At 44.3% G+C, this 25,489-nt stretch overlaps 2 protein-coding genes across 2 annotated transcripts; one reads left to right on the top strand and one right to left on the bottom strand.

Annotated features, from left to right (window-relative positions):
• Window positions 1-844: 844 nt before the first annotated feature.
• LOC131285533 (uncharacterized) lies at window positions 845-9,558 on the top strand. The gene is made up of 16 exons (XM_058314391.1): window positions 845-914; window positions 977-1,105; window positions 1,165-1,413; window positions 1,885-2,214; window positions 2,282-2,770; window positions 2,855-3,274; window positions 5,139-5,621; window positions 5,710-6,192; window positions 6,281-6,763; window positions 6,852-7,334; window positions 7,397-7,648; window positions 7,715-8,170; window positions 8,245-8,724; window positions 8,780-8,979; window positions 9,024-9,303; window positions 9,365-9,558. The coding sequence occupies exons 1-16, from the start codon at window positions 845-847 to the stop codon at window positions 9,556-9,558; spliced, it is 5,481 nt and encodes a 1,826-aa protein (XP_058170374.1).
• A 4,163-nt stretch (window positions 9,559-13,721) lies between these two features.
• LOC131285535 (ral guanine nucleotide dissociation stimulator-like 1) lies at window positions 13,722-24,513 on the bottom strand. Its single transcript, XM_058314392.1, has 7 exons — window positions 24,127-24,513; window positions 19,743-19,847; window positions 16,148-16,424; window positions 15,929-16,055; window positions 15,334-15,850; window positions 14,674-15,269; window positions 13,722-14,331 (listed from the first exon to the last, which is right to left on the bottom strand). Exons 1-7 carry the CDS (start codon window positions 24,511-24,513, stop codon window positions 13,722-13,724), a joined length of 2,619 nt encoding a protein of 872 aa, XP_058170375.1.
• Between the last annotated feature and the right edge of the window lie 976 nt (window positions 24,514-25,489).

Raw genomic sequence — 25,489 nt, forward strand, 5'->3', positions numbered from 1 at the left:
GTAAGCATCCTATTTTTCAAACTTTTCTTCACGTTGACACATCACTGATATTGGGCAAATTATTAGTTACAGCGTTTTACATCTCACCTAGCAACCGGGGCAGTGTATGTAGAACATCAAGAATGATAGCCTACTGCAGAGTATTTGATGTAGAATAGCAAAACCCACAAGTGGCAACACAAACCAGTAAGTAGAATATCCATCACTTTCTAGGATCTACCAGAATGAAAGTTGTCGTGTGGATGTTCGAAGTAGGCACGACCAGTCGAGGGGTGCTGGTAAAAGTAGGGGAAAATCGCTTTCCGGTCGAAAACATACTTTTTCGAGGATTGTTGTGATTCGCGCTCATTTTCTGATGCGAAAAAGCGATTTCCCCTACTTTTACCAGCACCCCTCGACTGGTCGTGCCTACTACAAACATCCACGCGACAACTTTCATTCTGGTAGATCCTAGAAAGTGATGATTTTTCTACTAACCCGTTTGTGTTGCCACTTGTGGGTTTTGCTATTCTACATCAAATACTCTGCAGTAGGCTATCATTCTTGATGTTCTACATACACTGCCCCGATTGCTAGGTGAGCTGTAAAACGCTGTATCATTCAAAACAAGCTAAACCCTTTGATCAACAGTAAATGATTTCATTTTGTATTGCACTGGTTCAGCTTGTGCTGATTTGTATTGATAATTGTTTGACTCATTGTGCAGGTGCTCAATGCTATATTGCTGACAAGAAAGTCGCTTTAATTCCTCGTTATAAAAATCAGTCACTTGCGTATATAAGCCTCACTCACCGAAGACACTTGTTTCAGTTTAATTGTGCAGCTCGTCCAAGGTGTACTGGAAATGTGGAGCCTACTGAAGAGGGTTGTACTTTGGTGCTGCTTCTTCGATTCTCTTCTAAGTAGCACAGTTGGTAAGAATAACTCTGTTAGCCCACCGATACTTTACCTATACTTCGTATGATTCGCATTGCAGGTACTTCCGGAGCTAATCGGTGTCTGATATGCAACTCCACGCAGACAGGTTGTGACGAGGGACTGCGGAAACTCGTTGGAAACTGTACCGGAGGAATAGTTGATAGTTGCTTTTCTCGGATAGCAGATGGTAAGTGACGGCTATTAAAATACGAGCGTAGTGAACCCACTTAACGGAACCATTTCAAGGTGTGGTGGATCGTGGTTGCCTATCCCAGCTGTTATCCAGCGAAGAACGCCAGCAATGTTCACAAGGAGCAGACAGTTCCTGCATAGCTTGCACTGAAAATGAATGCAACCGTCACACTTGGGTAAAGTGTGCCCAGTGCGATGATAGTGGACAGTTGCACGACAGTTGTTCTGATAAGCAGCAAGCACGGTTTTGTCCACAGTATCTCCCGGATGATAGCTCCTATGGCAATTCTCAAGTGGTCAAAGGTAGGCTCTGTAGTGTTTAATCCATTATTAATCATTAATCGGCACAAAACAATCGTAAACAGATCTGGATGTGTTACGGCTGTCGAGAGAATGTCGGTCGGCAGAAGATCTAGTTGCAAGCCAGTGTTTGGTGTGTTCCTCGGAAGAAGATGGCGATTCTTGCATACTGGGAACATTGGAGGCCACAGATTGTTCCGAATCAAGTGATCAATGCTTTTCGCGCATCAAAGGTAAATAAGATCAGCTTATGAACGTAATAAGGTACTAGGTAGTTTCTAAAAATCGCTCCTTTCAAATAAGATGGCGTTCTGTATAGAAATTGTCTATCGACACTGCCATCGGAAGAACAGGAAATCTGTTCTGATTCGAACGATGCTACCTGTGTGACATGCAGTAATGCACCTGGTTGCAACACCGACCACTTGTTGAGATGCATTCAGTGTAAGAAATCTACTGACAATGACTGCACAGAACCGTCAATGAGCACCACGATGAAGGCATCGTTCTGTCCACACTTCACCACCGACGATCGCTGCTTTTCACGAATATTGGATCAAGAATTAGAACGGGGTTGCACTTCGAAGCTCACCCTGCCTGACAAGGTTTGTGAAGACAACAAGAACTGTCTCGTATGCTCAGAAGATGGTTGCAACGTAGAGTCAGAGAATAGCTTGCTCGAGGTGCAAATGTGTCTGCGCTGTCGCTCAGATACTGATGATACTATGGATTGTGAAAAAGCGACCAACGATCAAGCTAAAGAATGTGATAACCTAATCGATGAGTGTTACACAAGAGTTCAAGGTATGACTTTGCTTTTGAAGCTTAGTTTTGTGGGATAATATTCTCTTCACCTAAATTGTATTTCTAGACGGAGTCATGGAGAGGGACTGTCTATCCACACTTTCTGAACAGGATAGGAACAAGTGCCAGAATGAGGAAGATGCGTCTTGTGTATCTTGCGTAGGTCGAGGTTGTAACGTAGAGCAATGGTTAAGATGCTACCGATGCTCTAAGTTGGACAAACCAAGTTGTGCAGCTCCTGAAGATACCGAACTTTTTGCAGAATTTTGTGATGGATTTCATTATATTGAAGAGAAGTGTTACGCCAAAATTGTTGGTGACGACGTCAATCGTGGATGTGTGACTGATCTTGGTATTGATATAGACCCATGTGAAGATAGCTCTATGTGTGCCATCTGCACCGGTGATGGATGCAACTATGCCGATGAAAGCACATTGAGGCGCTACAAAGATTGTGTTAGCTGCAGCACAGATTATGAAGGAGAAGCTTGTGAACACACGGATCATACAACAACCGTAGTAACCTGCGATGTTGAATGTTACACAAGAGTTGCAGGTAAGTTCTGTATTGCGATAAAACATTCATCTAAACACAAACTTTTCATTGAATCACAGCTATGATCTTACTATCGTAATATAGACGGCCACTTGGAGCGAGGCTGCCTTTCCAGCACTGATGAGTTGGTTCAAGCAAAATGTTCTGATTCAAGCGATCAGTCATGCATCGTTTGTGACCAGTCGGGTTGCAATAGCAATCTGTGGAGAAAGTGTCATCAGTGCCAATCTTCCACAAGCCAAACTTGCGCTGAGGAGCAGGAAGACGCTGAATCCACGTTTTGCAAGGCGTATAATTCGCAGGACAAATGTTACACCAAAATTATCAATGATCAGGTCGAGCGAGGTTGCCAGTCTGACGCCGGAAGCGAAGTCGACCTATGCACCAATGCCGAAGTGTGTGACTTGTGTGAGGAAGATTCCTGCAACAAAGCTGCCGGTGCATCGCTTGCCCATATTAAATGCCAACAATGTTCATCGGCCGATAGTCCTGACTGTGCTCTCGGTAATGTTGAGAGTGAATCATGCCCTCTCCACAGCGATCGTTGCTATATAGCTGTGGACAATGGTAAGACATCTTCATGTGTTTCCTTAATCCCAGTTTAGTGAGAAAACTTTTCGATACCGTAATTCTGACCTGGACTATATCATTATAGATGGAATTTTGACACGCAACTGTCTCTCCACATTGGATGAGTCGGTTCAAGCAAAATGTTCTGATTCAAGCGATCAGTCATGCATCGTTTGTGACCAGTCGGGTTGCAATAGCAATCTGTGGAGAAAGTGTCATCAGTGTCAATCTTCCACAAGCCAAACTTGCGCTGAAGAACAGGAAGACGCTGAATCCACGTTTTGTAAGGCGTATAATTCGCAGGACAAATGTTACACCAAAATTATCAATGATCAGGTCGAGCGAGGTTGCCAGTCTGACGCCGGAAGCGAAGTCGACCTATGCACCAATGCCGAAGTGTGTGACTTGTGTGAGGAAGATTCCTGCAACAAAGCTGCCGGTGCATCGCTTGCCCATATTAAATGCCAACAATGTTCATCGGCCGATAGTCCTGACTGTGCTCTCGGTAATGTTGAGAGTGAATCATGCCCTCTCCACAGCGATCGTTGCTATATAGCTGTGGACAATGGTAAGACATCTTCATGTGTTTCCTTAATCCCAGTTTAGTGAGAAAACTTTTCGATACCGTAATTCTGACCTGGACTATATCATTATAGATGGAATTTTGACACGCAACTGTCTCTCCACATTGGATGAGTCGGTTCAAGCAAAATGTTCTGATTCAAGCGATCAGTCATGCATCGTTTGTGACCAGTCGGGTTGCAATAGCAATCTGTGGAGAAAGTGTCATCAGTGTCAATCTTCCACAAGCCAAACTTGCGCTGAAGAACAGGAAGACGCTGAATCCACGTTTTGTAAGGCGTATAATTCGCAGGAAAAATGTTACACCAAAATTGTCAATGATCAGGTCGAGCGAGGTTGCCAGTCTGACGCCGGAAGCGAAGTCGACCTATGCACCAATGCCGAAGTGTGTGACTTGTGTGAGGAAGATTCCTGCAACAAAGCTGCCGGTGCATCGCTTGCCCATATTAAATGCCAACAATGTTCATCGGCCGATAGTCCTGACTGTGCTCTCGGTAATGTTGAGAGTGAATCATGCCCTCTCCACAGCGATCGTTGCTATATAGCTGTGGACAATGGTAAGACATCTTCATGTGTTTCCTTAATCCCAGTTTAGTGAGAAAACTTTTCGATACCGTAATTCTGACCTGGACTATATCATTATAGATGGAATTTTGACACGCAACTGTCTCTCCACATTGGATGAGTCGGTTCAAGCAAAATGTTCTGATTCAAGCGATCAGTCATGCATCGTTTGTGACCAGTCGGGTTGCAATAGCAATCTGTGGAGAAAGTGTCATCAGTGTCAATCTTCCACAAGCCAAACTTGCGCTGAAGAACAGGAAGACGCTGAATCCACGTTTTGTAAGGCGTATAATTCGCAGGAAAAATGTTACACCAAAATTGTCAATGATCAGGTCGAGCGAGGTTGCCAGTCTGACGCCGGAAGCGAAGTCGACCTATGCACCAATGCCGAAGTGTGTGACTTGTGTGAGGAAGATTCCTGCAACAAAGCTGCCGGTGCATCGCTTGCCCATATTAAATGCCAACAATGTTCATCGGCCGATAGTCCTGACTGTGCTCTCGGTAATGTTGAGAGTGAATCATGCCCTCTCCACAGCGATCGTTGCTATATAGCTGTGGACAATGGTAAGACATCTTCATGTGTTTCCTTAATCCCAGTTTAGTGAGAAAACTTTTCGATACCGTAATTCTGACCTGGACTATATCATTATAGATGGAATTTTGACACGCAACTGTCTCTCCACATTGGATGAGTCGGTTCAAGCAAAATGTTCTGATTCAAGCGATCAGTCATGCATCGTTTGTGACCAGTCGGGTTGCAATAGCAATCTGTGGAGAAAGTGTCATCAGTGCCAATCTTCCACAAGCCAAACTTGCGCTGAGGAGCAGGAAGACGCTGAATCCACGTTTTGCAAGGCGTATAATTCGCAGGACAAATGTTACACCAAAATTATCAATGATCAGGTCGAGCGAGGTTGCCAGTCTGACGCCGGAAGCGAAGTCGACCTATGCACCAATGCCGAAGTGTGTGACTTGTGTGAGGAAGATTCCTGCAACAAAGCTGCCGGTGCATCGCTTGCCCATATTAAATGCCAACAATGTTCATCGGCCGATAGTCCTGACTGTGCTCTCGGTAATGTTGAGAGTGAATCATGCCCTCTCCACAGCGATCGTTGCTATATAGCTGTGGACAATGGTAAGACATCTTCATGTGTTTCCTTAATCCCAGTTTAGTGAGAAAACTTTTCGATACCGTAATTCTGACCTGGACTATATCATTATAGATGGAATTTTGACACGCAACTGTCTCTCCACATTGGATGAGTCGGTTCAAGCAAAATGTTCTGATTCAAGCGATCAGTCATGCATCGTTTGTGACCAGTCGGGTTGCAATAGCAATCTGTGGAGAAAGTGTCATCAGTGTCAATCTTCCACAAGCCAAACTTGCGCTGAAGAACAGGAAGACGCTGAATCCACGTTTTGTAAGGCGTATAATTCGCAGGAAAAATGTTACACCAAAATTGTCAATGATCAGGTCGAGCGAGGTTGCCAGTCTGACGCCGGAAGCGAAGTCGACCTATGCACCAATGCCGAAGTGTGTGACTTGTGTGAGGAAGATTCCTGCAACAAAGCTGCCGGTGCATCGCTTGCCCATATTAAATGCCAACAATGTTCATCGGCCGATAGTCCTGACTGTGCTCTCGGTAATGTTGAGAGTGAATCATGCCCTCTCCACAGCGATCGTTGCTATATAGCTGTGGACAATGGTAAGACATCTTCATGTGTTTCCTTAATCCCAGTTTAGTGAGAAAACTTTTCGATACCGTAATTCTGACCTGGACTATATCATTATAGATGGAATTTTGACACGCAACTGTCTCTCCACATTGGATGAGTCGGTTCAAGCAAAATGTTCTGATTCAAGCGATCAGTCATGCATCGTTTGTGACCAGTCGGGTTGCAATAGCAATCTGTGGAGAAAGTGTCATCAGTGTCAATCTTCCACAAGCCAAACTTGCGCTGAAGAACAGGAAGACGCTGAATCCACGTTTTGTAAGGCGTATAATTCGCAGGAAAAATGTTACACCAAAATTGTCAATGATCAGGTCGAGCGAGGTTGCCAGTCTGACGCCGGAAGCGAAGTCGACCTATGCACCAATGCCGAAGTGTGTGACTTGTGTGAGGAAGATTCCTGCAACAAAGCTGCCGGTGCATCGCTTGCCCATATTAAATGCCAACAATGTTCATCGGCCGATAGTCCTGACTGTGCTCTCGGTAATGTTGAGAGTGAATCATGCCCTCTCCACAGCGATCGTTGCTATATAGCTGTGGACAATGGTAAGACATCTTCATGTGTTTCCTTAATCCCAGTTTAGTGAGAAAACTTTTCGATACCGTAATTCTGACCTGGACTATATCATTATAGATGGAATTTTGACACGCAACTGTCTCTCCACATTGGATGAGTCGGTTCAAGCAAAATGTTCTGATTCAAGCGATCAGTCATGCATTGTCTGTGAACAGTCGGGTTGCAATAGCAATCTGTGGAGAAAGTGTCATCAGTGTCAATCTTCCACAAGCCAAACTTGCGCTGAGGAACAGGAAGACGCTGAATCCACGTTTTGTAAGGCGTATAATTCGCAGGACAAATGTTACACCAAAATTATCAATGATCAGGTCGAGCGAGGTTGCCAGACTGACGCCGGAAGCGAAGTCGACATATGCACCGATGCCGAAGTGTGTGACTTGTGTGAGGAAGATTCCTGCAACAAAGCTGCCGGTGCATCGCTTGTCCATATCAAATGCCAACAATGTTCATCGGCCGATAGTCCTGACTGTGCTCTGGGCAATGCCGAGAGTAAATCATGCCCTCTGCAAAACGACCGTTGCTATACAGCTGTGGACAATGGTAAGAGATCTGAAGTGGTTGCTTATTCCCAGTTTTGTGAGACATCACTTTTATTGAAACAGCAAATAACCTTATACGGGGATGTTTTTCGAACCTGAACGATGATCTTCTTGAACCCTGCCAAAATGAAACAAATCAGTCATGTATCACCTGCGAGGAAACTGGATGTAATATGATGGTCTGGCCTATGTGCTATCGGTGCCATAGTTCAACTGAGTCCTGGTGTAACGGAGGCTTGACAATTGACAAACTGAGATTTTGTGCGTCATATAGCAAGACCAACTTTTGCTACGCATCAATTGTCAATGATGTTCGTAAGTAGCTAGTAGTAGTAGCTGTTGAAGTTCCTTAGAATATACTTATATCTTTCTCATCCAAAGTGACTAGAGATTGCACAACTGATAGAAATGCCATCTGCAACAATAACAACGCATGTGTTGCATGCAATAGTACTGGATGTAATTCAATATCCAGGGAAGAGTTGGAGCATCCTCACACATGCTTTCAGTGTAGCTCTAACGAAGGAAGCTGTGACGTGTTGGAAGAAAAAGGGCAGAAATGCAAACATCACAGCGATCGATGCTACATGAAGCTTTCGGAAGGTAAACTCACAAGGGGATGCCTTTCAGATATCGTTTCGGAAGAGTGTGATGTAAATAACAACTGTCTGGTTTGCGATGGGAAAGATTGCAATAATCTAGCATGGCCAAAGTGTTACCAGTGTAGCAACGCAACAAGCGTAGAATGTTCCAGTACACAGCAAAACAGTGACAGGTTGCAGTATTGTGTGGACTACCAGGACACAGGGTGTTTCACCATGGTTGCAGAACAATCCTGTAAGTCGATAACGAAGGTAACGATTCGTGAAAGCATTTCCGTTTCAATTAAAAAACTTTATCTCAATATGTAGTTGTTCGCGGATGCATTGCCAGTATTTCGGGCAATCAGTGTACAGATCCGGAAATGTGCTTCAAATGCACTGGTCAAGCGTGTAATCATCACTCCTATAGAAGCCTCTTCAGTCCGGCTAATTGTCAACAGTGTCACTCGGACAGCGGCCCGAGCTGTGTGAATGGAACCACAGTGTCGAAGCTATGCAAAGACCCTGACGACGTTTGTTTCTACAGAAAGACCCCCGACCAGAAGGGAATACATCGTGGATGTCTGACGGATCTTTCCCTGGCAGAACAGGATAATTGTCGCAGCCCATTCAGCCGATCTTGCCATACGTGCGACCAGCAGGGTTGCAACAGTGCGAAATGGGTCGCGTGTTACCAGTGCAGTAGTCTAACGAATGCAGATTGCGCGATGGCGCAGAACGATGCGACCAATCTGAAGTTTTGCGAAAAACTGGACGATCACTGCTTTGAGGATCGGACTGAACAAGAAAGTAAGTTAAAGTTGTTATCCGTTTTAAATTCATGTCTTATGCAACACCTCTTCAGTTCGCAGGGGTTGTGGACTTTTGTACTGTGACCAAAAGAAAACTTGCGTCGAATGCAACGAGGACGGCTGCAATGGGAACTCCGGAAGCACATTGATGCCACCACACTGTCTCGTGTGCGAATCCAGCGATCCGCAATGCGCCAATGGTTCCCTGTTCGATCAGGATTGCGAGTACCTTAACGAGCCGTGCTACTCTCGGGTTGAAGGTAGGAACGAAAGGTGCCCTTCAAAGTGTTTCCTCAGATAACACGAAATGATTCTACTTTAGATGGAAAACTTCACCGAGGTTGCTTCTCGCATTTGGTGGAACCTCATAGAAGCCAGTGTTTGGAAGATACGGATCAGTCTTGCGTCACCTGCACCGGGAACTCGTGCAACCGGAACCCGTGGAGATTGTGCATACAGTGCAGCTCGGAGAAAGTGGGTAACAATTGCTCCAGGGATGCAAGTCCTTTGAAGGCGAGCTATTGTCAACGGTATAAGCAAGATGATCGATGCTTTGCGAAGGAAGTCGATGGAAAAGGTATGTTTGCAACGATTTTTTACATGCTTTCGGTAGTACTAGCAATCATGTTCAATTTCAGTATTGCGTGGTTGTGAATCAGATGACAACACCATGGAAAACGTGTGCGAAGGATTGGACACGAAGCATTGTTTCTTGTGCGAGAAAGACCACTGCAACGATAAGTCGTTAAATGCAGCGTTGCGTTTACCGCAATACTCGTTTACATTGTATATTTTTATGGTCACTACTATACACATACTCCGGTCCTTTTAAATTTCCTATTCAAGTAAAGCAGTACTATTTTGCCAACAAACACGTTTCTTATAATACTTATACATTCTTATAAAATTATACAAATGGCTAATAAATAAGCATCAATACTATTAGTACATGCCCACCCACATCCATGCAGATGCATATGTATGTGATACGCTATCTCTTATAAGCACAATTTAAATGTTTCAATAAATCCTATGGTTTTCAATTGGGTCCATAACATCTAGTGGAGATTATTAAAGGAACTACTCGAATGGGTTCATCCCTTGGGGGGATATTGAATATAATTTGCTACCACACTGTCAACCATAGCTAATCTGATGCTGGTTGAATTGTAATGGACAGTAAGACTATTTTTGTGAAATCAGTAGCACTGGAAGGTTGTGACTATGAAAAAGTATCTGTTGCGGCAGGTAATAGGATGTAGATTCGTGAAAGCAGCAAGTACATTGTCTTCCGGTATAGGATATTATAACTTACCTTGAATTGTATGTCCTGTAGATGGGTTCTACTACCATATGTGCGTTTCATCGTGTTATGGAAACTGCGTTCCGCCCGGTCCCTCACCAAAGACTGCCTGGAGGGTGATCGAGCCTGCGCCTCCATGATCCTTCCAAGCGGACACACCCAGCAGGAATGTTCTTTGTTGGTTGTACCATTTTTCGATCGAGAGTATCAGCGCCTTGCCTAGTATTGTCCTATGAGAGGAAGTTTGAAAAACGTGCATTCGGTACGTCACCGGCGATCGATGTGTGACGGTGTTCGATCGGTTGAACGTCACCTACCGGAATTGTCAGTCCGCTCGTGCTCGAAGTGCATTAGTCCAAGTATGCAAATGGAAACGGTTGAATGTGTCCCTTGTACGAGATGGAACTCAAACACCGTTATAGTTCGAGCGGATGATCGTTGTCTTCAGTGTACGGACCAACTATTCGAATGGAAAACGGGTCTCGACAGCCTCTATCGTACCATTGATGGGAAAGTTTTTCTCGAGGGAGAACGCTCAGGGTTTCGTTGTTTGGAAAGTTGCATTGCAGATTTAGAACCACAGTTGCTTACGAGTTGCCCTCTGCAAAGGCACCAGGCATCCAGGTGGATGAGCAACAGATACGCTGTGATGTGGATCAGGCATTGTTCAGTAGATTTCATCACGATATCGATAGATGCTACCCTAAATTGTTCAATAATGAAGGTATAGTTGGTGCATACACTGGGCCCAAAGTTAATCCGGACGCTCAAAAAATGTGCATGCGTCCGACTTTGTGGTCGATTTTAGAGTACTTAGAATTGATAACAATGATTTTTTTTCATTGCATCTTCTTGGTGCACCTTCATACGAAGTACATGCAAAAAGAACGATGAAAAAAATCGTACCCAAGCGGCGCAATAAACAATAGAGTGGAAAAAGTCAGAATTTTGACGGCCAATCGCAAAGTCGGACAGTTATATTTCATCGTATTTTTGTTAGCTAAAGTGGTGTGTAAGTTAGTTTCGACACTTGATATTTGTTATTATCGATGCAGACGTCTCTTGGGCATCGTTAGAAGCACTCGGATGATTCGATTTACTATATTATTTAAGTTTTTATTGAAATATGTGTCACACCACTTTGCTGGAACGAAACGTCATCATTTATCCATCATAACGACGGAAAAAGATTTCAAAACATATGAAATTAGACTTACATTAGCAAACTAACAGATTCAGACATCATTAAAAAGTATACCACTTCAAAAAGTATCCTAAAATTACCAAAGAACTACTCTTTGCAGTACACAACTCAGGAGAGGGAAGGTAGAATGATTAAAAAAACCATTTGATGTAACCCAGTTACTATTGCCCGTCTACTAATTCTCATCTATTCCCCTAATATTATGTAATTTTCCAACTCCTTTAGCTTACATGCACTCTCATATTATTTAGGAACCTTGAACAACTCGGACAGTTTTGGTGAAACCCTTTCCCTCGAACGCACCATATGTATCGCCTTCTATCTGAGAAAAAAATGCAAATTTTTGTGTCAACTGCACACAGGACTTGCACAAAATATCATGATTGTTTAACTTTAACTATCTTATCGACGTAGAATGATATAATTTGTTCCTTAAATCATTATATTTATCGATATCAGTTCCAGCAACAGAATCGTAGTTTTCAATTTTTCTCCGATATTAATGATTTCTTTCCCGGGGTTATGGCATGCAGCCCATTCCAGTGTAAATAGTTCCTTATAGTTAGAGCACTTAACAAACACTTTTAGTAAAGTTTCTTTTAAGTAGTAAAGTAGTAAAAGGGTTGGATCGATTGGTTCTTCCTCCCATTTCCCGAATTGTGTGCTGCAAAGAGCAGTTCTTTGGTGATTTTAGGATACTTTTTGAAGTGGTATGCTTTTTAATGATGTCTGAATCTGTTAGTTTGCTAATGTTAGTCTAATTTCATATGTTTTGAAATCTTTTTCCATCGTTATGATGGATAAATGATAACGTTTCGTTCCAACAAAGTGGTGTGACGCATATTTCAATAAAAACTTCAATAATATAATAAATTGAATCATCCGAGTGCTTCTAACGATGCCCAAGAGACGTCTGCATCGATAATAACAAATATCAAGTGTCGAAACTAACTTACACACCACTTTAGCTAACAAAAATACGATGAAATATAACTGTCCGACTTTGCGATTGGCCGTCAAAATTCTGACTTTTTCAACTCTATTGTTTATTGCGCCGCTTGGGTACGATTTTTTTCATCGTTCGTTTTGCATGTACTTCGTATGAAGGTGCACCAAGAAGATGCAATGAAAAAAAATCATTGTTATCAATTCTAAGTACTCTAAAATCGACCACAAAGTCGGACGCATGCTCATTTTTTGAGCGTCCGGATTAACTTTGGGCCCAGTGTATATAAAGCAGCCCGTAGACGTCACATATCAATCTGTGCAGATCTTTGACGTCTACAGATTTCCTTTGTTCTCTCGTACCCATCGTCTGTCAAACATCCCTCCAGATATCCCGAATATCTCGAGGGATGTTGGAAAGAGCTAAGGAAAAGCCGTAGACGTCAAACATCTGTGCAGATTAATATGTAACGTCTACGGCTTGCTTAACACCTTATCGTTCGGAGTGTCCACTATTGAGACGATAAAAACATACTGATTGACGGCATGTTGGAGTGTTGACAGCTTTACTGACTGTTGTTGTTGTTTGGCTCTTATTGTTGTTTGTCTTTTTATTGCAAAGTTTGAATTTTAATTCGTTGGACGTACAAATCAAAACCCTCGTCAGCATCCTACGATCATACCGAAGAGTGTAAAACCATTGTACAATTTAATCTGCATATGTTACGAAAATTGTTACCCGTATCGTAATCATTTGTGCAGAATAAAATAGTCAAAACTCCCTGTTGATTATAACATGTTGTCTGTTTATTCAATATTCTAGTAATAAAATACATGCGTCGGTAGGGTTAAACGCTCTGACGCCCTTGTTTTCTGTTGTATAGATCCAGAAATATACATAGTACCCTGCATCATGCTGCATTGTAAAGTTTGAATTTTCCTTCCCACGCACAATCGTATCGCACCGTCTCCCTATTCCCCACACCCTCCTCCTATAATCCACACGTGTTGGGGTTTTCGTGACGGACAGAGATCACGGTGGTGAAGAAGAACAAACAAACCACTCGAAAACCTCATCTTAAACTCCACTGAGTTATAGTCTTGTCAGTTATTCCGGTATGGAAAGGTTTGCGCACGTAGTTTCGTAGTACCATTGTTACCTCCGTTTCGAATGTATGTCTGTCTGTTTGTAAAATGAACTCCCTTCAACTCACTACCGGCTATCCCTCAGATCTGTTTGCCAGTTGTCCGTTTAGTTTGACTTAAACTATTCCGTGCTTCACTAGCAGCGCTTGCCTGGCGGATTGCACTAACGGATACGAAATAAAATGAGCACGGAGGAATACTCTACTAGATACGAACGGGTTTGCGATAGATTAGGGTATCGTTGGGTTAAAAACAAGCAACAAAAATAGATCCGATACTCGCTTTGCGAAGGGCGAAAGGGGCTTATTTGATAGCTGTACAACGTGAACCAGCCCATTTCACTCGATCGCCCAAAGCAAGGGGCACAAGAATGTACATGTGATGAGATTCGATGCCTCTAAGGGCGTGCACCACCCGCCACGCTCGATGCCGCCGAGCCAGCGGTGTCTTTTTTGGGGCGTAAAATGAAGTTCAGATTGTACGCCGTGTTGACCGCGTAGTAAACGTTGGCGTTGTTCGGAAGCAGAAGCTCCTTGTCCGGGAGGACCTGCGCGAGCGTGTACCGGTCCGGGTCACCCTCGAGGCCGAGCTTGAGCATCGCGTTCCGGATGACCTGCGGTGTGCGCTCGTTGTTCGCCAGCATGATGCTCTTGTACAGCACGATCCCGTCCAGCTCGACCTGCTCCGTCTCGTACGTCACCTTGATGATGTAGAAATCGGGCGAGCTGGCCTTGAGCGGCGAGTTGGCCACCAGCTGCCCGTTGATGATGGGCGTTTCGTGGTGGCTTCCGTTGGCACTTCGGCCCGAGACGGTACCGTTGTGTACCCGGGCGGATTGTGGCGTACGGACGCTCCCAACGCCACCGTTCTGGCTGGTGTGATTCGACCGTTGGCTGCTGGATGTGGTCGAGTCCATCGATAGCGACGATACGCTACTGGCGGCCGACAGGAGGGACGCGTTCGGTGGCGTCGCGTCTCGATCGAGAGAGTTATTGCGTGAACTGTAGCTGCAAAAAGAGTATACGAGAGAGATGTTAGCAAACTAGGAACAAGCGATGATCTTTGCACTAGAATCCAAATAGTGGTCATCCAAAAGCTACATCTAAAAAATAATCAGATTTTTCTCTTTAGCCAGATCCGAGCCCATATGGCTTTTTAGCGATCATTTTGATCGCTTTTTAACACACTATAACTTGGTTATTTATGAAGGATTTTCGGATCCGTAAATGGTTTCTTATTAATACATTTGTTGACTATCTTTTAGGCTTTTTGAGGCGAGATATTAAAAACGAAAATTGCGTAGCGATCAAACTGACCGTTCTTTGGATTGTAATGTTAAAGAGTCTTACCTCGCATTAGACGTGCTATTAATATCACAGTAGAACTGAGAACCGGCGCCACTGCTCGAATTCGACGCGATCGAGTCACTCTTCTTGTGACCTGGTGTTCCACCTCCTCCACCACCACCACCACCGGTACTGGAAGTCGGCGCAGGCGGTCGCTTGGTCATTTCCGGTGCCGGTTCGAGCGAACAGCTGAGCGTATGTGCTTCCCGCTCGTCAAGCACCAGCAGCGAGGCGAACCACCGATCGAACAGGGGATCCTCCGGCAGGTGATACGTGTTCGCGGCACCTTGTAGCAACTTGATCTGGGCCAGCACCTCAAACTCCTTGCGTCGCTTATCAAAGTTGATCAGCCCATCCTGCAGCGAGTCCGGTATGGCCGCGTGGATCATCGTCAGATCGGTCAGGAACGTCCCGAGGTACGGTATGGTGCCGTGGCTGATGAGCGTGTTTTGCTTCTGGAACACCTTCTGCAGGTGGCGATCGTTCTCGCCGACCGTGTCGGCAAACTTGGCCGTCCCCTCGCGCATCAGCACCTCCCGCTGGGCCCAGGCATTGTTGTCTTCGGAGAATATTCGCGCCAGCTCGTTATATAGCTCCAACTAGAGGAAGAGGTAAAGAAATAGGTACAATATGTCTTCAAAGTACCTTTGAGTGCTCACTCACCTTATCTCGCGGTAGGACGGCCCACGTCTTCGACAGCCGGTAGACCGCGTTCGATTGCAGCCCGGAGATGATCGCCTTCAGCGAGGAGAAGTTCTTGAGCAGCCGCAACTCCTGGGCGATGTCAATCCAGGTGGAGATGAGTAGGGCACGCTCCTGCGGTTTCAACCTCGGCTCAATGAGAATGCTGGAGATGACACGGAATGAGACGGCATTGAACTGGGTGACCGTCGCCAGTACGGAGCTGCACTCGTGCTTGTCCCGGTTCGACCAGATCGCACCGAGACACTGGTGCGGGATGAGCCGCTTGAACAGCTCCATGTCCATGCGCGTCAGCTGCTCGGCGAAGTGCTTGACGGGAATGTTGGGAAAGCGGTACGAGTTCAGCAGGTGCGACGGTGGACCGCGGAACGCCGGCGTCAGGCAGAGGCCCCCGAACTGGTCGGCGAAATCGTGATAATCGTTGGACCATGGCAGCGGCGGTGGTATTCTACTGTACTTGTCTAACCTATTTGTAAACCTGCAAAACATGGAAGGGATGTAAAATGAAGGATTTTGGGACGAGATGGCACACGCAGGCCAGTGAGGACCCACTTACCTATTTAAAGCTTTCATGTGTATTTCCGATTTTGGCAAACGCTTTGAGGTGAACGCCAGCAGCCGTTGCAAATTGTCCGTGTCCCAATCCTCGGGGAACCCATCGAGCCACACGTGGAGTACAGAGACTGCCGAACGCCAGAAGGAAAGAAGTTTCGATCATGAGTTAGTAAGAGCAGGCACGACACACTAGAACTCAGTTTAAGATCCTGCCTCCTACCTAGAGTTTTCTTATGCTGGTCGGAGACGGACTCCGACTGCTGCAGGAGGGCCGGCTCGGAATGGAGCTGCTCGTACCGCTCGAGCAGCAGCTCCAGCACCTTCTCCGGCTGGGCGAAGGTGCGGTAGGTGTTCAGGAACACGTTCACGAACGTGCTCTCCAGTTCGCCGTCGTCCGTCGCGAGGGCATCGACCAGCCGGGACAGGGTGGCCGCCTTGACGAACCGCACGCGAACCGTTTCCCACTCCAGGTGCGAAATTTCGTCATCGGAATCTTGCTGCATATATGAAAAGTGGAAGAGTTTTGTTGTGATAAGACAAACTTTAAATGAACGATTATAACGACGTTATGTAAAGTGCACGAAAAGATAAGAATACGGAATGACATTCGAACGATATCGGTAATGCAAATCAAACACTAAAACAGTGATGATTAATTGATAAAGTACTTAAACAAGTACTTTGACAAATGAAGCTCTACCGATTGAATTGTTTTCCCTTCTCAGGTTCACGATTGTACTGTCCATGAAAAGAAAACTCCAAATGAAAACAACCCTAGTGTTCTTACATGACCCGCGCAATAAAGTGCGACCTTTGTGGGGAAAAAACTCACGAGTCATTGGCCAGGACAACCCACGCAACGCTAGGCAGGTGGGTGATAAATATTTTAAACTTGATTTATCGATTTTTCTCTCAAACCTCGTAACAAATACAGGTCAGCTTGAAGTAATTTTGGAAACTCGTGCTGGGAGCAAATAAAAAAGGTAATATAAATCAAAATAACATTATATTGGCCAAATACCTGATATCAAAGTGCACATAACAATACAAAAAATGAAAAAAATTGAATTAAATTTGAAAGCATACTTATTAAAAATTTAAATTTAGTTCACCACTGACTTTTTGTTCTTTGCTTGTTTAGTTTTTGTTTATAGAACTGATTTATACTGTCAGTTTTTTGTTTTATTCAGTGCATTTTAGACTTTCAACGCATGTTTTAGAAAGCGTTATTTTGTTACTACTAGGTAAAACGGCCCGGTTACACGGCCCAGTTACAGGACCCATTTTACAGGACCCAGTTACAGGACCCGGTTACAGTGCCCGTTTAAGGACCCGGTTACAGGGTCCGTTTACAGGGCCAGGTTACAGTGCCCGGTTAAAGGGCCCGGTAACACGGCCAATTTACAGGTCCCAGTAAGTCGGCCCGTTGACAGGTCCCGGTTAGAGGGCCCGATAACACGGCCAATTTACAGGACCCGTTTACATGGCCCGGAAATACGGCCCGTTTTTAGGGCCCGGTAAGTAGGCCCGTTGACAGCTCCCGGTTACAGGGCCCGTTTATAGGGCCTAACCTTATGGATTTAGTTTTATACTTAATTTTATTCTGCGTTGGTTATTTCCATCACGTTGCAGCACCACTTTTCCCAAGAGTAAATGCAATTTTCGAAAAAATTGTCCCTTAAATCTCGAAAACGTTTCATTTCCTTCGTATTGCAAACTTTGAATGAAACTGTGTAGCACGTTCACGCTTTGCTTTGTTTTATTTCGGCAAAGTAACCATCGACTACCAAAAACTCGTTCAGCGCAAGAAAAATTTCCCCTACCATCTTGCATCCATAGTATCCTTAGCAAAAGCACAGCGGGTGGGGAAACCGTAAAGTGCGTGGGAAAACCGGAGCGTAGGAATTGTGCATCTCACTTTCACGCTCGCTTCGCTCGTTCAACGGTGCTATTGCTATCTAAGCTCAAGGTAGAAATTGTTGAAATTGTCTGCATCTCGCTTACGTGTTTGCATCGATCAATCGTGCTATCTAATGGAACCACTCAGTTACTGGAGTTTGTATAGCGATCTCTTTTGGCGATTCTTTTTCTGGTATAAAGATTACTCTAGATGTTTTTTTTTTAAATTATGCAGTATCTTTCACCAAGCATGTAAATGTTATAAATTTCTATAATAACATTTAAAACTCGAATAATAATACAATCGTTTAATAATAGAATTTAAAACGAGTTTATGACAGTTGTAATGATTGTTCTATAGAAATGACGTTTCACGTAGTGCATCCATGAAAAGTTTATCAACACAATTACCATTCGTCATGTTAACCCAGATTTTAAACTGAACCTGCTCTGTGCCCTAAATCAATGTTGTATATGTAAATAGTGTGACTTCAATCGATTTTCCTCCCAACCGTCTGGTTCAGAATTTATTCCTTCGTTTCTTACCCTGGTCAGTTTCCATTGTTTTACAAGTGGTTCTAACGGTGAGTGGATGCCGTGTTTAATGGGGGTGGAATAATTTCGCTCGACTCCCCCCATTGCACACTTGCCACTTCCACCCATCCCAGGTGGGAGTGAACGATTTTCCCAACCCTCCCGAGGGCTATAGGTCTCTAGTAAAACCGATGTGTCACCAGTCGTTTCCAGCAGGTACCATGGCTAAACAAAGCATTGTGCCAGCTGTCCAAATGGAACCGGAGAACACCGAGTCCAAGCTAATTCGGCGAGCGGTCTGGAGAGGGGTTCCAGGGTTTCCGAGATGCAACATTATGCAACAAAGCGGTTTCCAGGCCATATCGGAACATACGCCACCAGGCGTGGTGGAGGTGTTTGATTCCCACGGACACAGGTGTTTCAACAATGGACAGGGAGAGGTGCAGAAGGGCACTCGGTTTTGCATGTCTAATTTGATCTCACCGCGGGGTGTTCTATCTTAATATCGATCGGGCAAATTATTCCCGCCGGCAAATGGCATTGGTTGCATCATTTCCAAGCGTTTAAGCTCAATTTGACCGTTTCATTTAGCACTTCGGAGAATTTATCTAAGAACTGTTATTGTTTTCATTTAAATATGTTTAGCTGTATAGATTTCTCTAGTTTCATAAATTCTAAACACTATTTCCACATCCTTCCAGCATAAATAGGCCTGATTTATTGGCCCTCCGAATGGGCTTGTTGACCTTCTCCGCCTACATTGAATTAGCAAGAAAGCAATTTAAATTAACGCCAAACTGCACCGCCAGGCCGGTGCCAAACGTCGTTAGCGTCCATTAAGCCTTCCATCCCCGCAACCTTAGGGGGAAAGGCTGCCCGGGGGTTTATTTTATTTTAATTTAAATGCGATGGCTCTATCCCATCGCAAACGGTGCAGCATCCAAATCGATGCTGAATCGAAGCCATGTGCATGCCAATCACGTCGATGCACAAAAAACAAACGCGTCCGACTGGAGATTGAGTGTGTGTGCAAGATAACCCGGTCCGCTTTAGCATTCGTCGGCGAAGGTGGGAAGCACTTTCAGGGGACGCCGAAAATAATCCCAGGAGAAAGCGGTTCGGTTGTTCGGAGAGAGGGTGAAACGATAAATGGTTGCATGTCTGGTGACCTGATTAGCAAAAACGTTGCCAGCATCGATTGCTGGCTAAATCATGCTCATTTTCTTCGTCTTCTGTTTATGTTGATTATTGTGGTGCATGGTGAAAATGCAGCAGTGTATGGAAAACAGCTAAAATAAGTGGAAGAAACTTTCGTCGAACTAAGAAGAACGAACTAATCGAAAGACGGAGACCAAACTGGAGTTGGTTGAGATTCTACTTACACTGCTGGCACTGGGCGTCGGCCGATGGTAGCGGACCTTCTTAAGGTAGACCGTGTAGACCGCATTTTCCTCGCGTTCCTCACCCCACAAACGCCAGGTGGGCTGCTGGAAAGAAAGTGTGAAAAGAACGAACAGAACCGTTTCCATTAAATCAATGTCTCACTTTGGCTGGATCGTCAGGTTTGATATCCCTCCACGAATTTAAAGGTAACTTTTGGGTTAGTTTTTCCTTCTTCTTGGTCAAACGGCGTACCATACGTCATCGTATGGATGGATATCTCAGAGTGAGTCATCCCGCGGGGTGATATAAATTAAGCGAATTTAGAGTAATTAAAAATAAACCCTAACTCAAGTTCAAGATCACAACCTTTCCGTAAGTATCCTCAATTAAAAAAAAAAAAACACAGACGGATTCACCCTACCCTCGGTAACATTTTGCCGCAAATTGGAGCTAAACAAAACAATGGAAGAAACATCTTCTCGCACCGGCTGTCACGATCCTCTCCACGGGGCCACATTTCGTTCGCATCGGCACGCTACTTTTAACGCCGAGTTTCATAGTTTTGTTTTTTTTCTGATTTTTGTTCCTATTTTTGTTTCGAACACTTTGGGGGGTTGTAAAACGCATCCGTCACGGTAGGTGAGCAATAAGAATAGTTTGCTTCTTTCTGGTCAATCCTTTTCAGGGGGGAATACAACCGGGGAAGTTTCGGAGATCAACCTCAACTAATTGTGGGGAACGCTTGTGGAGAATCCATGAATTTGTGTAGGGCGCTTTACAAAGATATACTTTAAACATTTTTAAACTTGTACTATTTGCTCCTTCGACGAACATTATTCGTAGACTTTCATCTTCAAGACATTCATGCTAGGCTTATCTAGAGTTTCTTTTACTAAAAAGCACCACGTGTACACCGTCAAGGCTTCGTTTGAACCTTTTGACCTCCGAAACCATCCATCCACACATTTCTAAGACACCGGCAAGAGGTCACAAACAGTCGAAAACCGGGGTGGTCGCCCATTGTTAGAAACCCTTCTCCAAGGAGAAGACGACGTGCATTTGAATACGGCTCGCGCGGGTTCCATTGTCTCCTCTCCCGGGGACGGGGGAGGAATCGTGAACTCCGGACGACAGCGCCATGCCGAGCGAACCGTGCCGTAATGTGGGACGCGATTCGGCACGTATTTCCTCCAAGTCTCTTTGTGGCGGAAAAGCCGGCTAACACGCGCGTTAGAAAAAAAAATAAGAGGCAATAAAAGAGGAAAAAAGCCCAAATGAAAGAACGATCCAAATCAGCCGACTATCGCTTGGAGGGATTTCCGTCTAAAGTGAATAAATTTAGAAGGATTTATAATGGCCAACGATCATTGTGAGTCACGAATGTCCAGGGCTAGTAAGATATCTCTCCAGTACTTGCAATTAAGCTTTTCGGAAAACGATATTTCTATAGAGAAGTTTTGAAATTTAACAGTTAAGCCCTTGACTCATAAAAGAAAAGTGAATTAATGTATCGGATAAACCAGAACGGAATATTTAAAGTCAACCCAGTTCGAAAACAAGTGGAAAACGCCATCAACATAAGGTAAACAAGATTTGTTTCAATTAAAACTGATAGAGAAAATAAAACAAACCACTGAGAGAACATAAAACAAACATAAAAAATAACATAACATAAAACTTGATAATATACGACAAAACCATAAACCACGGAGCTAAAACTTAGAAACGTATTTTATTTAAAGTTTATTCGTTTCATAAATGAAAAACACTCCTTTGGTAATATCACTTTCTAGTTCTAATTTGTTTCAGCTTTAAAAACATCTGTTTCAATGCTGTAACAGACTTTGTTCTAAGTCTATTTTTTCTTCTCTATACAGTGCATTACTTTTTCCTATAACACCTAAGTAGTATGCCATGAACCAAGGCGTTCCCTTTCGTAACGATTGTTTATAAATAAACATTCACCACTTTTTCAATCATGTTACCGATTGTATTTTTGCCTTCAACGAGACGACTTTGAACCGAAACGGACTTGGAAACAAAAAAACAGGTTACTTTAACAGTAGGAAGATCAAAGAAAAATTAGTCCCGAGCCGAGCGGGTGGAGTTCAGGCCCCGGGTTAATTACGTTCCCATCAATTCCTCCAAGCATATTGCACAACGCCGCGTTGACGCTGTTTTGAGCCGTTTGTTTACAAACCCTTACCCCGCTCCGTCTTATTGGGAGCAGGAAGCAGACAAGAGGGAGTGCCAGAGGGGGATTGACAAGAGATAAGCAAAAGTGTGAAGTAAACCCAACTGCCAGCGCGCAAACACAAAACCATCGGTGGCACACGCACAGTACAACGCCCGAAACCGGTCAAAGTGTCGAAGGGAATACCCTCTGAGGCAAAGTGAGTCACGCCAAACACGCTGAGCTCTAACAATGGCGAGGGAAACAAAACTTTGTCACGTTCAAGATGCTACCCTTTGCCCTCCCTCAGAGTGGTCTATGTTGTCATATGCAAGGGTTGGGCTGATTTTAATGCTTGCCTTTAGACATTCACACCCGGAGATAAAGAGAATGCCGGAACAGAACAAAAATAAAACAAGGGAACTCGGAAGTAAGTGCAGCGTTGCTTTTCCTTGGTTTTGTTTACGACTGCGCTGAGCAGTGATAAGAAGTTTTGATTAGACGATTGTATGAACTGTAAAAACCATTGAACGTTTAACACTAAAACCCAAATAAGGGTCATGTTTACCCCCACGCCATTTTCGATTTTAATAGCTCGAAAACGGTTGAATATTTTTACAAAAAAATAAGACTTTTCTTAAAATCCAAAGCTACATCCAAAGCAAAAAAATTGAGATTTTTCTGTCCGTATTTTTCTGTCTGTATAACTTCACTATTGTTGAAGATTTTTCGGTAAAAGAGTAAATGAGGCCCCGGGCTAGATTCTCCTCTTCCTGCTGGTTCACATTAAGCGCCTGAAGCTATGCAAAGCGCGACACATGCATTCGTTTCGAATTTTTGAACGCTAACGGTTCGCTTAAAAGAACATAACGGTTTAAACTAATCACCCAGTGGAAGTTGAATGCGGGTTAATATACTTTTACATGTTAAGTTACTAGTAAGTAAACTATACCACACATGGTGGACAGCATGAAACAATGAGTTAAGCCGAAGAAATGATTTGGAAACGGCGGCGCGCCCGCAGCGAGCGAAGCGAGCGGACTGCGCTAGGTCTACCGAAAAAGAGAGTTTGTTATAGTTTTGAGAAATAAGGGGGGCCCGTGGGCCCCCCTCATACCGCACCCCTAGGTTGATTGCGTAGCCGAAATTAACGGTACACACTACGGTTCAAATACTCGTAGGTTGAATTTAACGAATTAATGTATCACCAATTGCATACATTCAGTTTAAACGTCGACAAGAGGTGTAGCCACGATCGAAAACATGGCGGCCGGGGCCTCATTTACTCTTTTACCGATTTTTCAAATCTGTAAACTGTTACTTTTTAGTATATTTGTTGGATATTTTTTGACATTTTTGGCTTTTCGATGCCTTTTTTCATCATTCCACTAGCTCGGTGTTAAGCAAAAACGGTCAAAATTGAACTTTTTCAGCTTTTATTTATTCGAAATCTATAGTGTAAATCCAGAAAAAAGTTGTGCGCTAGAAAGTTAGTATGTTGATAAATATTCCAAAAATAAAACGATTTTTCAATTACAAATGACGCCACAAATTGACCTTGAAGATGTGAATTATTTTCTGAATTTACATGATACATTTAAAACAATTAAAGATGAAAAGGATTAAAATTTGATTCACATCAATCTTTTTCACCTTACGCCGAGCTAGTGGAATGATGAATTGGTATATCAAAAAATTAAAAACGCCAAAAGATAGTAAACAAATATACTAAAAAGTAAAAGTTTACGGAATTGAAAAATCTTCAAAAATGTGAAGTTATAGCGCCTTTTAATAGGGGTCAAAATGACCCCAAAAAAGTATCCGAGCAAGATTCCAAAGCAATGTATTCTAGTGTTAACAAATGAGTTGCGAAAGAATTGTTCAATTAGCGTTTTGTGAATATGACACCTTATCCGCCACTAAGCAAGAACCTTTGAAATATTGAAAAGATAAGGGCACATTTTAAATATTTGACCTTTTCTGTAGGGTGCGGAACAACAGTTACGTTACAAGCAACCAGGAAACTACGCTGCCGACTCGATTGTTAACCCCTCTTAATGAAACCACCATTGCGTCGTAGCCTCATTTCATCCAATCAAACGGTTAATCGAATTAAATCGTATCATCATCCCCGAAACGTGCGGGCTAACGCCCCGCGCATAACGCACCGTAACGTTACGGTCGCTCCTCGAGCTTGCCATCTGTATTACCTTGACATACCACTTGGTGGTGCGCTGCTGACTGGCCGGGCCCTCCTTACCCGCCAGCTTCTTGCCCATGATCTTGCTGAGCGTTCCCTTGCAGGGGCAGAAGCAGCGCAGGGCACTCTTGCCACCACCACCACCTCCACCATCCCCCGTTGGTGCCGCCGTCACCGTCGCGGTAACGGTCGACTCTTTAGAGTTCAATCGCTGAGGATCACCCGAGCCGGGGTCGTTGTGTGGACCCGACCCATCGCCTACGGAACCATCGGTGGCGCTGGGTGTTACCGTGGCCGCACTGCTGGCACTGTTCCGTATCTGCTGGGTGCATTTGTGGGCCAGCAGTTTCGTCTTTTCCGTAATGTTCTGGAGCGTCTCGTTACTCGGGCAAAACATTGGTGCTCCTCCGGCGGCCTTTTACCGACACATTCGGACCGACACAAACACACTGGAGCTGCACTGTTGAAGATTCTAGATGCCTGCAGTGATGGGCCGAGGGCTAATCAATCTCAGGCCTACGCAGTTCGCGGGAACATACACTCCTGATAGCTGCTGTGAACAGTTTCGGCCTTGTCTTGCTTTCACTTTTCACTTGATTCTCGGAGGGTTGTCGCTAATGAATACGAAATCATTGAAACGTTGTGCAATTAAACATTAAGACTGTATCACAAAATAAAGTATGAAAGAGGTCCCAAAGTTTATATCGCCATCAACTGCCAACGTCATTATTGAAACGAACTAAACATTTTCTTGAGTGTCTAGAGTACATTCGTTGAATCTGCCCATTAGGTTGGTTATTTGTTGTGAAAGTATCTCAACTCCTTACGTGCGTATCAAAGGATTACCGAATCGACTGTACTTCACTGAAGACAATCAAAGGTTTGAGGCACACAAATTCGTGGCCTACCACGTGCAGGAAGCAATCGATTGAAACTTAGAACACAGTCCCAGCCCGACACGTGATTAGTTCGTTCGCGCGTCACCCGAAACCACAGTATTGCGTTTGGTGGTCATTTTGTGGTCACAGGTACACACACACACCGGCCATGTAGTTACAGTCCCACATTTGTTAGCGAGCTCGTTAGCGCGCTTCCTCCGCACATCGCCACGTGCGGTTGGGCGACATCTGGGGGTGGCCCATTTGCAACATCCAACGACGAATTTGACGCGACCAAACCCCACGAGGGGTTGGTGAATCATTAGGTAAACCCGCGCGACCCGCGGGTGGATAAATCGTAAAAATCGAAGCGAATACCGCGAGGCGAAGGTGTTGTTATCGATTGCGCACCGTGACGTTGAAGCGGCACGAAACTGTAGGAGAAATGCCAATCGAAACCTTCTTATGACTAATAACACGCAACATCATAAGGAA

The sequence above is a fragment of the Anopheles ziemanni genome, chromosome 3 (assembly GCF_943734765.1).
Source record: "Anopheles ziemanni chromosome 3, idAnoZiCoDA_A2_x.2, whole genome shotgun sequence".
Classification (NCBI taxonomy): Eukaryota; Metazoa; Arthropoda; class Insecta; order Diptera; family Culicidae; genus Anopheles; species Anopheles ziemanni.

Excerpts from the sequence above, each read along its gene's own strand:
- LOC131285535 (XM_058314392.1), bottom strand. The coding sequence starts at position 24,513 with ATGTTTTGCCCGAGTAACGAGACGCTCCAGAACATTACGGAAAAGACG. Across the intron at positions 19,848-24,126 it reads CCACCAAGTGGTATGTCAAG|CAGCCCACCTGGCGTTTGTG; the intron begins GTAATACAGATG and ends CTTTCTTTCCAG. Across the intron at positions 16,425-19,742 it reads CGACGCCCAGTGCCAGCAGT|CAAGATTCCGATGACGAAAT; the intron begins GTAAGTAGAATC and ends TCATATATGCAG.
- LOC131285533 (XM_058314391.1), top strand. The coding sequence starts at position 845 with ATGTGGAGCCTACTGAAGAGGGTTGTACTTTGGTGCTGCTTCTTCGAT. Across the intron at positions 915-976 it reads TCTTCTAAGTAGCACAGTTG|GTACTTCCGGAGCTAATCGG; the intron begins GTAAGAATAACT and ends TTCGCATTGCAG. Across the intron at positions 7,335-7,396 it reads CTATACAGCTGTGGACAATG|CAAATAACCTTATACGGGGA; the intron begins GTAAGAGATCTG and ends TTATTGAAACAG.